The 15,481-nt window shown below is 43.8% G+C and overlaps 1 protein-coding gene across 1 annotated transcript in view; it reads right to left on the bottom strand.

Moving 5' to 3' along the window:
* The window catches only part of LOC110492589 (A-type voltage-gated potassium channel KCND1), an 81,385-nt gene extending 72,711 nt beyond the window's left edge, over window positions 1–8,674 (bottom strand). Inside the window, exons 1-2 of the mRNA XM_021567005.3 lie at window positions 8,475–8,674; window positions 3,052–4,964 (exon numbers count right to left, since the gene is read on the bottom strand). Coding sequence (XP_021422680.1) covers window positions 3,052–4,166 — 1,115 coding nt within the window. The 5' untranslated portion in view covers window positions 4,167–4,964; window positions 8,475–8,674. The remainder of the gene's footprint in view (window positions 1–3,051; window positions 4,965–8,474) is intronic.
* Between the last annotated feature and the right edge of the window lie 6,807 nt (window positions 8,675–15,481).

The following is a 15,481-nucleotide window of genomic DNA, read 5'->3' as shown; positions in this document are numbered from 1 at the left end:
TCTCTTTCTTAATGGTGATGTCGCCAGGCAGGACTAAACTAGCTCTTTATAGCAGAGACATTAGGAACTATCTTTCTTAATGGTGATGTCGCCAGGCAGGACTAAACTAGCTCTTTATAGCAGAGACGTTAGGAACTCTCTTTCTTAAAGCTGATGTCGCCAGGCAGGACTAAACTAGCTCTTTATGGCAGAGATGTTAGGAACTCTCTTTCTTAATGGTGATGTCGCCAGGCAGGACTAAACTTCATTCCACCAAAACAGGCAGTAATTTCAGGTGGTCTTTTCAAACAGCTTTTACACTAAAAGGGCTTTATCATTTTCAATTTCATAGTATTATTCCAACCTCAGTGTGTGAAAATACACAGAGTGAACTAAACATTAAGAACACCAGCACTCTACACACACGCTCCAAGACTAACCAGGTGAATCCAGGTGAAAGCTATGATCCCTTATTGATGTCACTTGTTAAATCCACTTCAAACAGTGTAGATGAAGGGGAGAAGACGGGTTAAAGAAGGACTTTCAAGCCTCGAGACAAGTGAGACATGGATTGTGTATGTGTGCCATTCAGAGGGTGAATGAGCAAGACAAAAGATTTAAGTGCCTTTGAACGGGGTATGGTAGTAGGTGCCTGGCGCACTGGTTTGAGTGTGTCAAGAACTACAACGCTGCTGGGTCTTTCACGCGCAACAGTTTCCCATGTGTATCAAGAATGGTCCACCACCCAAAGGACATCCAGCCAACTTGACACAACTGTGGGAATCATTGGAATCAACATTTGACACCTTGTAGGGTCCATGCCCAGACGAATTGAGGCTGTTATGAGGGCAAAAGGTGTTCCAAAAGTTTTGTACACTCAGTGCAGTGTACATACCCAGTGCAGTGTACATTAAACACTGCACTGGGCCTTTAACACAGCCCTGCTATTGACTGCCATTGAACTGTTAATCAATCTTTGAAAAGCAGAAAAATGTCACAGCCGAGGAAAGCCCATGCATCTACATCGTTACATCATACTCTCAGGCAGCCTCCACACAATAGCAGAAACCCAGGTCAAAACAGGTCACCTGACATCACACATACATGTGTCACGCAGGGGAGGCTGGTAGGAGGAGCTATAGGAAGACGGGCTCACTGTAATGGCTGGAATGGAATAAATGGAATGGTATCAAACACAAACATGTAAACCACATATGTGACTGTTCCATTTACTCCATTCCAGCCATTACAATGAGCCGGTCATCATTTCAGCTCCTCCCACCAGCCTCCACTGGCGTGAGGAAAACAATAGGCCAAGCTAGCTCTCCCTTCTTTGATCTCTTTGGCTCTGACCGTTTGCACGCTGACACTGAAACAGCCTCCAACCTCCATCAATCAAATGGAAAGATGCTGTTGTAGCGGTGATAGCCAGAAACCTGGAGCAGTCCGTCTGACAGAGCCCATTTCTCCGTTGATAGCATGGTTGCTACACTTCAGTAGAGGCTCATCAAGCATCTCTTGCTAGATCATTAGCTAAGGGTGAAGCTACAGTCGTAAGCCGGCGCTAGATAATGTCATTCGACATGTGGTAAGATGGACACAGATATATGTTACCACACTACAGGCACTACATGGGCTCCAGAGTGGCATAGCGGTCTAATGATCTGCATCTCAATGTAAGAGGTTTCACTACAGTCCCTGGTTTGAATCCAGGCTGTATCACATCTGGCCGTGATTGGGAGTCCCATACGGCGGCACACAATTGGCCCAGTGTCGTCTGCGTTTGGCCGGGGTAGGCCGTCATTGTAAACAAGAATTTGTTCTTAACTGTCTTGCCTAGTTAAATTACTTTTTTAATTAATTTTTTTTACATTAAAAAGGCCAAAACCACACATCCAGTTTCTAATCCATTCCAGGAAATTTGCAAACACAGATATTTTTCAACTGGATGACTTTGTAATTCTACAGAGGAAATCAAGGAGATTGCATGAAGTTTTATGGCGTCGCGGTACATTAAATGTCTCTACATATTAACACATTGATAGTCTCAGAGTCAAATTGGTTCGAAGCTGAAATCATAATGGAGGATGAAGTTTGTCAGGCAAAATGGAGACAGTGGTAAAAGCTTATGTGCTGCGTTAATTGAGCCCATTTAGTGCTTGGACACATACTGATTTGAGTTAAATGGCCTGGGGGGATTGCCATAAAACCAAGCCGGGTGAAAGGTTGAAAATGGGGCGTACTGAAGAAGCCTGGGTGAAGACAAGGCGAGGACCACGGCTCACCGGGGTACTGTCGTTGCTGTGGCCCAGCCACACTTGAAATAATCCAACAGATGAGTCCTCAATCACCAAAACAACATGTACTCTCTGCTGCAGTGGTAGTCTGATGAAGGACCGTTTGAAACAGCATGCAGCTCATCTGAGGTCCCTTAAATATCTATTTTCCTGCACATATTTCATTCCCCTCCACCACAGCATGATACTCATCCGCCAAACGCAGCTCTTATTTACAAAAATATTTTTTGTAGTATTTTAATATGGGGAACTGTAATAAAACATTCAGTATCTTATCTACAGCCCAGAGTACTATTATTACATAATGATAAACCTTATGTCAAATAAAACATGCTAAATATTTTTTTTACTACTCAATCTCAAATGCAAACTACAATCATTATTGTTAAACCCTGGTCGTTTACATCAAGTGCCTGGAGTGGGCTGTCAATTCTTCTGAACCCCATTCATTTCCCATTCACAGCACACAACCCATTACACCCCCATTCATAACACACCTGCAGGGAGAGTGTTTGAGAGTGTGACACCTGAGAGCAGCGTAGCACTGAGGTGACGACAAGGGATCGGCGCTATAAAATTACTAATTCACAGTCCAAGACATTTCTCGATTGATTCTACTGGGAATACTCCCACCCATTTCATATTCAGAGCAGCAAAGTAAAATATTTGGAGGCCTATGCAACAGTATGTGGGTGGTAGAAGTCGATATGGAACTGGTGATGATGCTCTTGCAGTATATAAAGGTTAAGTAGCATAACAACATCCAAACACTTACCCTAGTGTTGTCATGGTGACAATGGTGTACCAGAAGGAGGCGGGGATGCTGGAAAACGTGGTTCCCTTGGTGCCTTTCTCAGCATAGAACATGACGGTGGCGAAGATGATGACAGCCATGGTGAGGGAGAAGAGGAGGAAGCCCAGCTCCGAGGCGCAGGCCTGCAGAGTGCAGCCTAGGATGCGCAGGCCCTGAGAGTGGCGGGAGAACTTGAAGATTCGGAAAACCCGGAAGACTCGCAGGGTGACAAAGGCCCCGCTGACTTCTTCGTTCTCGGGCATGATAAGGCCGATGTAGAAGGGCAAGATGGCCACCACGTCAATCACGCTCATCACCGAACGTGCAAAATCACAGCGGCTGGGGGCAGCATACAACCTCATGAGGTACTCGCAGGAGAAAATAAGCACACAGGCCGTGTCCAAACAAGAGAAGGCCACAGAAAACTTCTCACCACACGGCAGGTCCTTTATACTCCCTTTGAGTGGTCGGCAGGGAACCGTTTCCACAACGTTGGCAATAACAGACACAGCGATGAAGAAGCCGGTGACGTAGTAGAACACCAGGGCCATGGTAGAGGTGTGAGGGTTCTCGAAGGCCCTCCATAGCTTATCACGTAACGTGGCGTCTGGGGGCAGGGGAGCGTCTCCGGCATTCTCTGCCTCGGTGTCCTCAGCCAAACGCTCCTGGTTCTCCTTCTTACGATCCCGGTACTCTTCCATACAGCAGTCACCTATGATCTCAGGTATTATGCCATAGAAAGCCAGCTCCTCCTCAAAGGCCTGAATGCATTCATGTCGGGGATAGTGTAGCTTGCCTGTTCTAAAAAAGTTGAGAATATGGCGAAACATCTCTGGATCCCTGTCAAAGAAATATTCCTGAGTTTCCTCATTGTAGAAAAACTCCTTTTCTGAGCTGCCTAGAAGGGTGTCCGGATAACGGTCCAACGTGTTCTTCCATGTCTGGAAGCGTAGTCCACTCACATTAACAAACAGGATCTCATCACTGCGACTTGTTTTGTCCACAGGAGGCTTGGGCATGGTCTGTTGGGCCAGTGGTAGCCAGCCCACGGCTGCTGCCCGAGCAAAGGGCATCCATGTTGCAACTCCAGCAGCCATTTTGTTAAGTAGCTTATGTTTCCGGAGTAAACGGGATGTTGAGTAATGGTACAGAGAGTCTCTAGGTACTTGATGGTTATTTCTGGGTCTTCTCTGATCAGAAGGAAAAGGATAGGTATATCCAATCTAATCATCCGTCTGAACTGAAGGCCTCAACAACCAGATTGGCTTGCCTCCATTCCCAGTCTGTCAATTTGTTTGTGCATCAGTTTCAACAGGAGAGGGAGAAGTGATGCCGGGAGAGAGATGATAGTGTTTTCATTGTCAAAGAAAAGGGTCACGGCAGTTGTGGACTGAACAAAGGTCAGGCCATTGGAATAGTTCAGGAAAACTTACTCTGATTCATAAAACATCAGACTATTGACCTCTCATATAAGTAATAGCACAGTGATATTGTAGAACAATACTGTATATGGCTTTTCAGTCGTGTTTAAACAGACTTCCAGAGAACTAGTGGTTGAAGTCTCTGGCCTTTGCTTGCTGCCTCGCCTCTCTCAGAAGACAGATTGGTTGCAGTGCTGTGGTTTTCAAATTCGTATTAAATTGTGATGATGTTCCCCGAAGATGCACGATAGACACATTTTTCTCTTGCTTTTTTTTCTCTCCCTTGCAGTGTTGCTCTCCAACTTTGATTATGGGATGGCTCTCTTTGTCCCTTAGTTTCTCTATCCCTCTCTCTCAAATGCACAACCAAACCTTAAGTGTACTCGATTTCTCTGATGTCTGAGAGGCCTTCTGAATGGAAAAGTTAGAGTCTTAGGCGTTTCTATCCCTTGTATGGCGGTCCCTTTTTTATACCTGTCAAAACACACAACACACACAACTTAGATATTGAGCAGCACAGGCTGTAAAGGAACGGTATGCTACATCTATTTGTGTCACAGCTTGGGTGAACTGCTTAAAAGTCTGAGCTTCAAAATACAAAACAGAGAGGTTCCTCACAAAGGAAACGTTGAAGTTGACCACGTTCGAATGGTATTTAGAACCCAGACCAAACAGTTGTACCAATATAAATACAATCCTTATACTTAAATGTCAATTTTGCAATAATTGTCAATCTGTACAGAGCCTCAACCCAAATAAGCACTGTGCCCCTTTGATCTTTAAACTCATTGTGCATCAACCACACAACTGTACCTCTTCCGTATCAATCCACAAAGGGATTATGCTTTCAATGTGTCATAACATAAATAATGCTGAATTGAATTTCAATATAAAAAAGGTTACCATTAAATCAATTACTATATTTTGTTTTGAATTTAAACGTCACTCTTCTAAACAAGAGAGGTGTTAGGGTGTATCCATGAAACATCTAGTCTGCCTTGTGAGGGAGTTGGAGTGTACCCAGACCCGTCTCTAACCAACAGACCCATCCCTCTAACCAACAGACCCGTCCCTCTAACCAACAGACCCGTCCCTCTAACCAACAGACCCGTCATTCTAACCAACAGACCCGTCCCTAACCAACAGACCCGTCATTCTAACCAGCAGACCCGTCACTCTAACCAACAGACCCGTCCCTAACCAACAGACCCGTCATTCTAACCAACAGACCTGTCACTCTAACCAACAGACCCATCATTCTAACCAACAGACCCGTCCCTAACCAACAGACCCGTCATTCTAACCAACAGACCCATCCCTAACCAACAGACCCGTCATTCTAACCAACAGACCCGTCCCTAACCAACAGACCCGTCATTCTAACCAACAGACCCGTCCCTAACCAACAGACCCGTCATTCTAACCAACAGACCCATCCCTAACCAACAGACCCGTCACTCTAACCAACAGACCCGTCCCTAACCAACAGACCCGTCATTCTAACCAACAGACCCGTCACTCTAACCAACAGACCCGTCCCTAACCAACAGACCCGTCACTCTAACCAACAGACCCGTCATTCTAACCAACAGACCCGTCATTCTAACCAACAGACCCGTCACTCTAACCAACAGACCCGTCACTCTAACCAACAGACCCGTCCCTCTAACCAACAGACCCGTCACTCTAACCAACAGACCCGTCACTCTAACCAACAGACCCGTCCCTCTAACCAACAGACCCGTCCCTAACCAACAGACCCGTCCCTCTAACCAACAGACCCGTCACTCTAACCAACAGACCTGTCCCTCTAACCAACAGACCCGTCCCTAACCAACAGACCCGTCACTCTAACCAACAGACCCGTCCCTCTAACCAACAGACCCGTCACTCTAACCAACAGACCCGTCCCTAACCAACAGACCCGTCACTCTAACCAACAGACCCGTCATTCTAACCAACAGACCTGTTTCTAACCAACAGACCCGTCCCTCTAACCAACAGACCCGTCACTCTAACCAACAGACACGTCCCTCTAACCAACAGACCCATCCCTAACCAACAGACCCGTCCCTCTAACCAACAGACCCGTCCCTAACCAACAGACCGTCCCTCTAACCAACAGACCCGTCCCTCTAACCAACAGACCCGTCCCTAACCAACAGACCCGTCACTCTAACCAACAGACCCGTCCCTCTAATCAACAGACCCGTCACTCTAACCAACAGACCCGTCCCTAACCAACAGACCCGTCCCTCTAACCAACAGACCTGTTTCTAACCAACAGACCCGTCCCTCTAACCAACAGACCCGTCCCTAACCAACAGACCCGTCCCTCTAACCAAAAGACCCGTCCCTAACCAACAGACCCGTCCCTCTAACCAACAGACCCGTCTCTCTAACCAACAGACCCGTCCCTAACCAACAGACCCGTCCCTCTAACCAACAGACCCGTCCCTAACCAACAGACCCGTCCCTCTAATCAACAGACCCGTCACTCTAACCAACAGACCCGTCCCTAACCAACAGACCCGACCCTAACCAAGAGACCCGTCCCTCTAACCAACAGACCTGTTTCTAACCAACAGACCCGTCCCTCTAACCAACAGACCTGTCCCTCTAATCAACAGACCCGTCACTCTAACCAACAGACCCGTCCCTAACCAACAGACCCGACCCTAACCAAGAGACCCGTCCCTCTAACCAACAGACCTGTTTCTAACCAACAGACCCGTCCCTCTAACCAACAGACCTGTCCCTCTAATCAACAGACCCGTCACTCTAACCAACAGACCCGTCCCTAACCAACAGACCCGACCCTAACCAAGAGACCCGTCCCTCTAACCAACAGACCTGTTTCTAACCAACAGACCCGTCCCTCTAACCAACAGACCCGTCCCTAACCAACAGACCCGTCCCTCTAACCAACAGACCCGTCCCTCTAACCAACAGACCCGTCACTCTAACCAACAGACCCGTCCCTAACCAACAGACCCGTCCCTCTAACCAACAGACTCGTCCCTAACCAACAGACCCATTTCTAACCAACAGACAGGTGACCCAACCCAGAAGCATAACTGTGTACAAGATGTTCCCCCAATCAAAAATCAATAAGACACCATAAGACAGCATTCCTGCTGCAGTGGACAGGAATTAGATCCAAAACAGCTACTACAGTAAACAAAAACAGAACAATCTCACATATCAGTCGAGTACTAATGGTTAGTCTACAAGTTAAATGAGGCTTTCTCGCTGTGTTCACTTAGCCTTCTATGTAAAGTGTTACTTGAATGTGCTCCTCATGTTACTGTGCTCCTCATGTTACTGTGCTCCTCATGTTAATGTGCTCCTCATGTTACTGTGCTCCTCATGTTACTGTGCTCCTCATGTTACTGTGCTCCTCATGTTGATGTTTTCCTCATGTTGATGTGCTCCTCATGTCACTGTGCTCCTCATGTTACTGTGCTCCTCATGTTACTGTGCTCCTCATGTTACTGTGCTCCTCATGTTGATGTGCTCCTCATGTTACTGTGCTCCTCATGTTAATGTGCTCCTCATGTTACTGTGCTTCTCATGTTGATGTGCTACTCATGTCACTGTGCTCCTCATGTCACTGTGCTCCTCATGTTACTGTGCTCCTCATGTTGATGTGCTCCTCATGTTAATGTGCTCCTCATGTTAATGTGCTCCTCATGTTGTTGCTTACAACAACATGGCCACTCAGTCAAATGAAAATTAAATATGAAATATCCCTAAGGAAAAGGCATAATTTCAACTAAAGTATCTCTAGACTAGCATTTAAATTCAGGTAAGGATGATAAAAAAAAAAAATGTATTGTAGAGTATGTTATGTGCATCTGAATAACATACATCTGAATAACATTAATCTGAATGACTCCTGAAGTTATGTGTCTGTTCCATTACTATTAAGGCTTTTAAATGTCTAATGATGTATCTGGAGAAATGAAGATCATAGCTACTTACCATGCATTACAGCTGAAGACAATGTAGGATGAAGGGTCCAATGTATCAGAAAAGAGAAAGCAAAGGCAATAGGAGATTTAAAACCAGGCATGAACAAGCCCCTCTCCTGGAATGGAACCATATCGCACACCGGATAGTGGGGGAGTGATTCTCATGCTTTGCCTTAGCTCCACTCTCTCCTCTCACTCAGCACTGTGACTCCGCTTGCTCTCACTCTCTCCAACTCTACCTCTCATTTGCTTGCTCAACCCTCCCTCCCACCCTCTCTATTGTGCTCTCCCTCTCTCCGATCACACATACTCACCTCCATAACCAATGAAAAACACAGAACATAATACATTTACAATTGAGTCATTTAGCAGACACTCCTTATCCAGAGCGACTTACAGGAGCAATTAGGGTTAAGTGCCTTGCTCGAGGGCACATCGACAGATTTTGTCACCTCGTCAGCTCAGGGATTCAAACCAGCAACCTTTAATTTACTGGCCTAACACCCTTGACCACTAGACTACCTGCCGCCATTAGGCTGATAGGAAACAAAGATAATGTTATTTGATATACCAAAAGCCTACAGACTGTTCAGAGTGTTTTTGAATGCACCATAGCTAATGAAGTTTGACTCAGCAGTTTTACTGGGGGAATACACTTCATATTCTATACTCAGTCTCGACCCATTCCTAAAGATTTTGTTTTCCTACAGTATTTATAGGGCAGCTTGATTAGAAAGCAATAGGAGTGGAATTTCAGGCCGTGTTTAAGCTTTAATACCTAGCCAAGACAGGGCGGCTCCGTAAGGTTGGGAATAGTAGTGATCTTAATCGTTATCGCCCCATTTCAAGGCTTCCTTGTCTAGCTAAGATTCTTGAATCCTTAGTTGATGTATCTGAGAAATTCATTTTGAATGTAAACCAATCAGGAATTTGGCCTGGGCACAGCACTATTACAGCTACCACTTTAGTTGTTAATAATCTTAGACACTCAAAGGAAATGTGCTGCTTTGTTTGTGGACTTGTCAAAAGCTTTTTATACTGTTGATCATGTATTTTATTGAACAAGTTGTCCTTGATAGGCCTGAGGTCTGACTCCTGTTCATGGTTTAATGATTATCATAGTGACAGACCTCAGGCCATCATGATTGATGGGGTTACGTCTGAATTTCTTGATGTACTTAAAGGTGTACCACAGGGGTCAATTTTGGGACCAGTTTTCTTCACTATTTATATAAACACTATTGGTCAATCTGTTAAAAATGTGAAACTTAATCTATATATGTGGATGATACTATTATGTATGCTGTCGCCCTGACTGTTGATCTGGCTGTGTCAAAACTACAGTCAGATTTTTATAGCTATGCAGGAATTCTCTGCTGATTTAAAACTTTACGGGCAAAACGGAATACATTATGTTTCTAAACTCTCGTAAGAATGTTTCAGATGAACTACATGTTCACTCATTAAATCAAATCAAATTTTATTTGTCACATACACATGGTTAGCAGATGTTAATGCGAGTGTAGCGAAATGCTTGTGCTTCTAGTTCCGACAATGCAGTAATAACCAACAAGTAATCTAACTAACAATTCCAAAACTACTGTCTTGTACACAGTGTGAGGGGATAAAGAATATGTACATGAGGATATATGAATGAGTGATGGTACAGAGCAGCATAGGCAAGATACAGTAGATGGTATCGAGTACAGTATATACATATGAGATGAGTATGTAAACAAAGTGGCATAGTTAAAGTGGCTAGTGATACATGTATTACATAAGGATACAGTCGATGATATAGAGTACAGTATATACGTATGCATATGAGATGAATAATGTAGGGTAAGTAACATTATATAAGGTAGCATTGTTTAAAGTGGCTAGTGATATATTTACATAATTTCCCATTATTAAAGTGGCTGGAGTTGAGTCAGTGTCAGTGTGTTGGCTGTTTAACAGTCTGATGGCCTTGAGATGGAAGCTGTTTTTCAGTCTCTCGGTCCCAGCTTTGATGCACCTGTACTGACCTCGCCTTCTGGATGATAGCGGGGTGAACAGGCAGTGGCTCGGGTGGTTGATGTCCTTGATGATCTTTATGGCCTTCCTGTGACATCGGGTGGTGTAGGTGTCCTGGAGGGCAGGTAGTTTGCCCCCGGTGATGCGTTGTGCAGACCTCACTACCCTCCGGAGAGCCTTACGGTTGAGGGCGGAGCAGTTGCCGTACCAGGCGGTGATACAGCCCGCCAGGATGCTCTCGATTGTGCATCTGTAGAAGTTTGTGAGTGCTTTTGGTGACAAGCCAAATTTCTTCAGCCTCCTAAGGTTGAAGAGGCGCTGCTGCGCCTTCTTCACAATGCTGTCTGTGTGAGTGGACCAATTCAGTTTGTCTGTGATGTGTATGCCGAGGAACTTAAAACTTAAAACTTAGATGGTTCTCCAATTGAAAGTGTTCCTGCATATAAATACTTAGGCATTTGGATTGATATGGATTTGACGTTTAAAAAACATTTAGATAAGCTGGTTAAGAAGCTAAGATTTAAAACGAGCTTTTTTCTACATAAACAAATCGTGCCTCTCAGTAGAAAGCAGGTTATTCAGTCAACCTTTTTTTATCTGTTCTTGATTATGGTGATATTATTTATCAACGTGAATCTGCTACTACTCTTAAACTTTGTATGACATCTACCATAGTGCCCTTTGTTTTTTATTTACAGGTGACAGTTTTGAAATTCACCACAGCAATTCTATATCAAAAGGTTGGCTGGACTTCGCTAAAGACCCACAGATCTCTACATTACTCCCTTTTTGCTTACACGGCCCTACTTCATAAACTTCCGTCTTATCTAACTTTTCTGTTGAAGTATAGACACCTGATTGTCTAACACATTCACAGGGTTGAGGATCCTAGGATCTCCACCGAGCTAGGTAAATCTGCTTTTAGGCCAAACACGTAGAAAATATAACCTAGAAAAAATAACATAGACAACCCACCCCAACTCACGCCCTGACCAACCTAACACAAAGACATAAAAAAATAAACTAATGTCAGAACGTTGGGGACTTTGTAGAGGAATGTAACTGTTTTTCTGGATGATTTGTGATGTTGTATTTGTGCTTCCCGTGACTGTGTTTTTTATTTTAATGTGTGTGTATACAGTACATCCGGAAAGTATTCAGACCAATTGACTTGACTTTCCACATTTTGTTACATTACAGCCTTATTCAAAAATGGATTAAATTTGTTTTTCCCCCTCATCAATCTACACATAATACACCATAATGACAAAGCAACAGTACATTCTTATACATTTTTGCAAATGTATATATATTTTTAAAGTGGTCAAAAGTTTAAGAAAAGCTGTCATTATGGCAAAAAGTGGCTATTTGAAGAATCTCAAATTTAAAATATATTTTGATTTGTTTAACACTTTTTTGGTTACTACATGATTCCATATGTGTTATTTCAGAGTTTTGATGTCTCTGGACCGGTAGTGTAAGTATTCAGACCCTTCACTCAGTACTTTGGTGAAGGACATTTGGCAGCGATTACAGCCTAGAGTCTTCTTGGATATGACGCTACAAGCTTGGCAAACCTGTATTTGGGAAGTTTTTCCCATTTTTCTCTGCAGATCCTTTCAAGCTCTGTGATGGGGCGCGTCGCTGCACAGCTATTTTCAGGTCTCTTCAGAGATGTTCGACCGGGTTCAAGTCTGGGCTCTGGCTGGGCCACTCAAGGACATTCAGACTTGTCCCTAAGCCAGTCCTGCATTGTCTTGTCTGTGTGCCTAGGGCCTTTGTCCTGTTGGAAGGTGAACCTTCACCCCAGTCTGAGGTCCTGAGCATTCTGGAGCAGGTTTTCATACAGGATCTCTTTGTACTTTGCTCCGTTCATCTTTCCCTCGATCCTGACTAGTCTCCCAGTCCCTGCCACTGAAAAACATCCCCAAAGCATTATGCTACCACCACCATGCTTCACTGTAGGGATAGTGCCAGGTTTCCTCGAGATGTGACGCTTGGCATTCAGGCCAAAGAGTTCAATCTTGGTTTCATCAGACCAGAGAATCTTGTTTCTCATGGTCTGAGAGTCTTTAGCTGCCTTTTGGCAAACTCCAAGTGGGTCGTCATGTGCATTTTACTGAGGAGTGGCTTCTGCCTGGCCACTGTACCATAAAGGCCTGATTGGTGGAGTACTACAGAGATGGTTGTTCTTCTGGAAGGTTCTCCCATCTCCACAGAGGAACTCTGGAGCTCTGTCAGAGTGACCACCGAGTTCTTGGTCACCTCCCTGGCCAAGGCCCTTCTCCCTCAATTGCTCAGTTTGGCTGGGCGGCCAGCTCTAGGAAAAGTCTTGCTGGTTCCAAACTTCTTCCATTTAAGAATTATGGAGGCCACTGTGTTCTTGGGGACCTTCAATGCAGCAGACATTGGCTCAATTTCGAGTCTCATAGCAAAGGATCACCCGTCTCAACGTCAACAGTGAAGAGGCAACTCCGGGATGCTGGCCTTCTAGTCCAGAGTTGCAAAGGAAAAGCCATATCTCAGACTGGCCAATAAAAAGAAAAGATTAAGATGGGCAAAAGAACACAGAAACTGGACAGAGGAACTCTACCTAGAAGGCCAGCATCCCGTAGTCGTCTCTTCACTTGACGTTGAGCCGGTGTTTTGCAGGTACTATTTAATGAAGCTACCAGTTTAGGACTTGTGAGGCGTCTGTTTCTCAAACTAGACACTCTAATACACTTGTCCTCTTGCTCAGTTGTGCACCGGGGCCTCCCACTCCTCTTTCTATTCTGGTTAGAGACAGTTTGCGCTGTTCTGTGAAGGGAGTAGTACACAGCCTTGTACGAGATCTTTAGTTTCTTGGCAATTTTTTTGCATGGAATAACCAGAACAATAATAATTCCCAGAACAATAATAGACTGATGATTTTCAGAAGAAAGTTCTTTGCTTCTGGCCATCTTGAGCCTGTAATCGAACCCACAAATGCTGATGCTCCAGATACTCAACTAGTCTAAAGAAGGCCAGTTTTTTTGCTTATTTAATCAGAACAACAGTTTTCAACTGTGCTAACATCATTGCAAAAGGGTTTTAAAATGATCAATTAGCCTTTTAAAATGATAAACTTGGATTAGCTAACACAACGTGCCATTGTAACACAGGAGTGATGGTTGCTGATAATGGGCCTCTGTACACCTTTGTAGATATTCCATAAAAAAATCTGCCGTTTCCAGCTACAATAGTAATTTACAACATTAACAGTATATATATATATTATTATATAATGTGTATATTTATGTCTTATCATACAGGGCACATTTGAAAACGAGACCAATTTCTCAATGTCTTCACTGTTAAAATAAAGTTATGTGGTGTCATGTTTGCCCTACCACTTACAAATGCAAAATTCATGTTCAAATAGCTCAAACTATGTCCTACGTGGATACTGTGCTTGGACAACATTTTTAAATAGACAAATGAATGGCTGAAGAGAAAAGGTTACGACGATCACAGACACAGCCTGAAGAGAAACATATAGGATCAACAGCATCCTAATAAGAACATGAAGAAACAGTAATACAAACACAAGCTGTGGCCATTCTATTCCCTCACTTGAATTATTAATGTGGGCAAAAGCTGCATTCAGCACTCTGACATTCATTCAACCTACCATTTACAACTAGCCAATGACCATTGACCGAAACAAACATACAGCACAATGCCACGTGTGTGATTGGGATCACCATTTAATGCAACTGTACTGAAATATTGGTTAATTCTGCAACAATAATGAGACTTGATTCTGTTAACATCAATAACATGTAAATAAAATATATATATATATACTGGATATATATAATGCACATTGTACAAAAAGTCACATTATACGACGTTCTCAGAATATGAGAAGAGTACATACGTAATGATGTGTACCTGCAGGAAGCTTGTGAGGTATTGAACTGCACAGCAATCAGATATGGATCTGTTTGCCTTTGAAACCGTCACTGGAAAGGATCTGGAGCTGATGAACTATTTTGTGGATTCTCTGGTTCTATTTTTATGCCCACTTGTTTATTTTCAATGGTAGCACAGCCAGTACAGAGTACATGCGACTCTCCTGGTCTAATTAAATGGTGGAAATGTGTTCTTTGGGGCATGAGGACCAAAACGGATGTAAGTTGTATACTTCTTTGTGATTATCCTCAATGAGTATTAATCAAGTGTGTCATTTGTATGTGCACCTTGTTTTAAATGATCAAATAAACTAAACCAAACTAGGTAATTGTGACTGAAATACTATAAGAATGGCCCCAAGACACCAACATGGATTCTTCACTGCGTTGGGTATTGATTTATAGGGGGTCGATATCCCTGCCTTCAATAGTGAATAAAAACACAACAGATACATTTAACTACAGAGAGAGGGAAAGCACGGCAGAGGCACTTCGTCGAAGGAAGATGGCTGAATTGCATTGAGGTGAATGACTTGATAGTGATTGAGGCTGCATAAAGACTCACCGCTCAAACTAATATTAATGGCAATCATGGCAGTTAGTTAAAGGAAGAGTTTCTCTATTCCAATCAGTGAAGTAGTGATACAATAATCAAAGGGAGGGCTTTTCATTGAAGTCAAATTTCATTGGCTGCTTCTGCAGTCTGTATTATCTTATTAATATTTCAGCAATCTCAGTGCAGTCCTGTGCAGAGTGGAAACAATGGGATGGAGAAAACTGTTGAAGTGAATAAAAAAAAAGTGGATAAGGAATGATGATGGGGAAAAGAGGAGCTCATTGGCTAGTCTCTACCTGTCCCTGTAGCTGTCTAATGGCTAGTCTCTACCTGTCCCTGTAGCTGTCTAATGGCTAGTCTCTACCTGTCCCTGTAGCTGTCTGATGGCTAGTCTCTACCTGTCCCTGTAGATATATGATGGCTAGTCTCTACCTGTCCCTGTAGATATATGATGGCTATTATCTCCCTGCCTCTGTAGCCATGTGATGGCTAGTCTCTACCTGCCCCTGT

Source organism: Oncorhynchus mykiss, chromosome 16 (assembly GCF_057628025.1).
Source record: "Oncorhynchus mykiss isolate SJ-2025 chromosome 16, ASM5762802v1, whole genome shotgun sequence".
Taxonomy (NCBI): Eukaryota; Metazoa; Chordata; class Actinopteri; order Salmoniformes; family Salmonidae; genus Oncorhynchus; species Oncorhynchus mykiss.
This window is presented reverse-complemented; position numbering and strand designations above follow the sequence as displayed.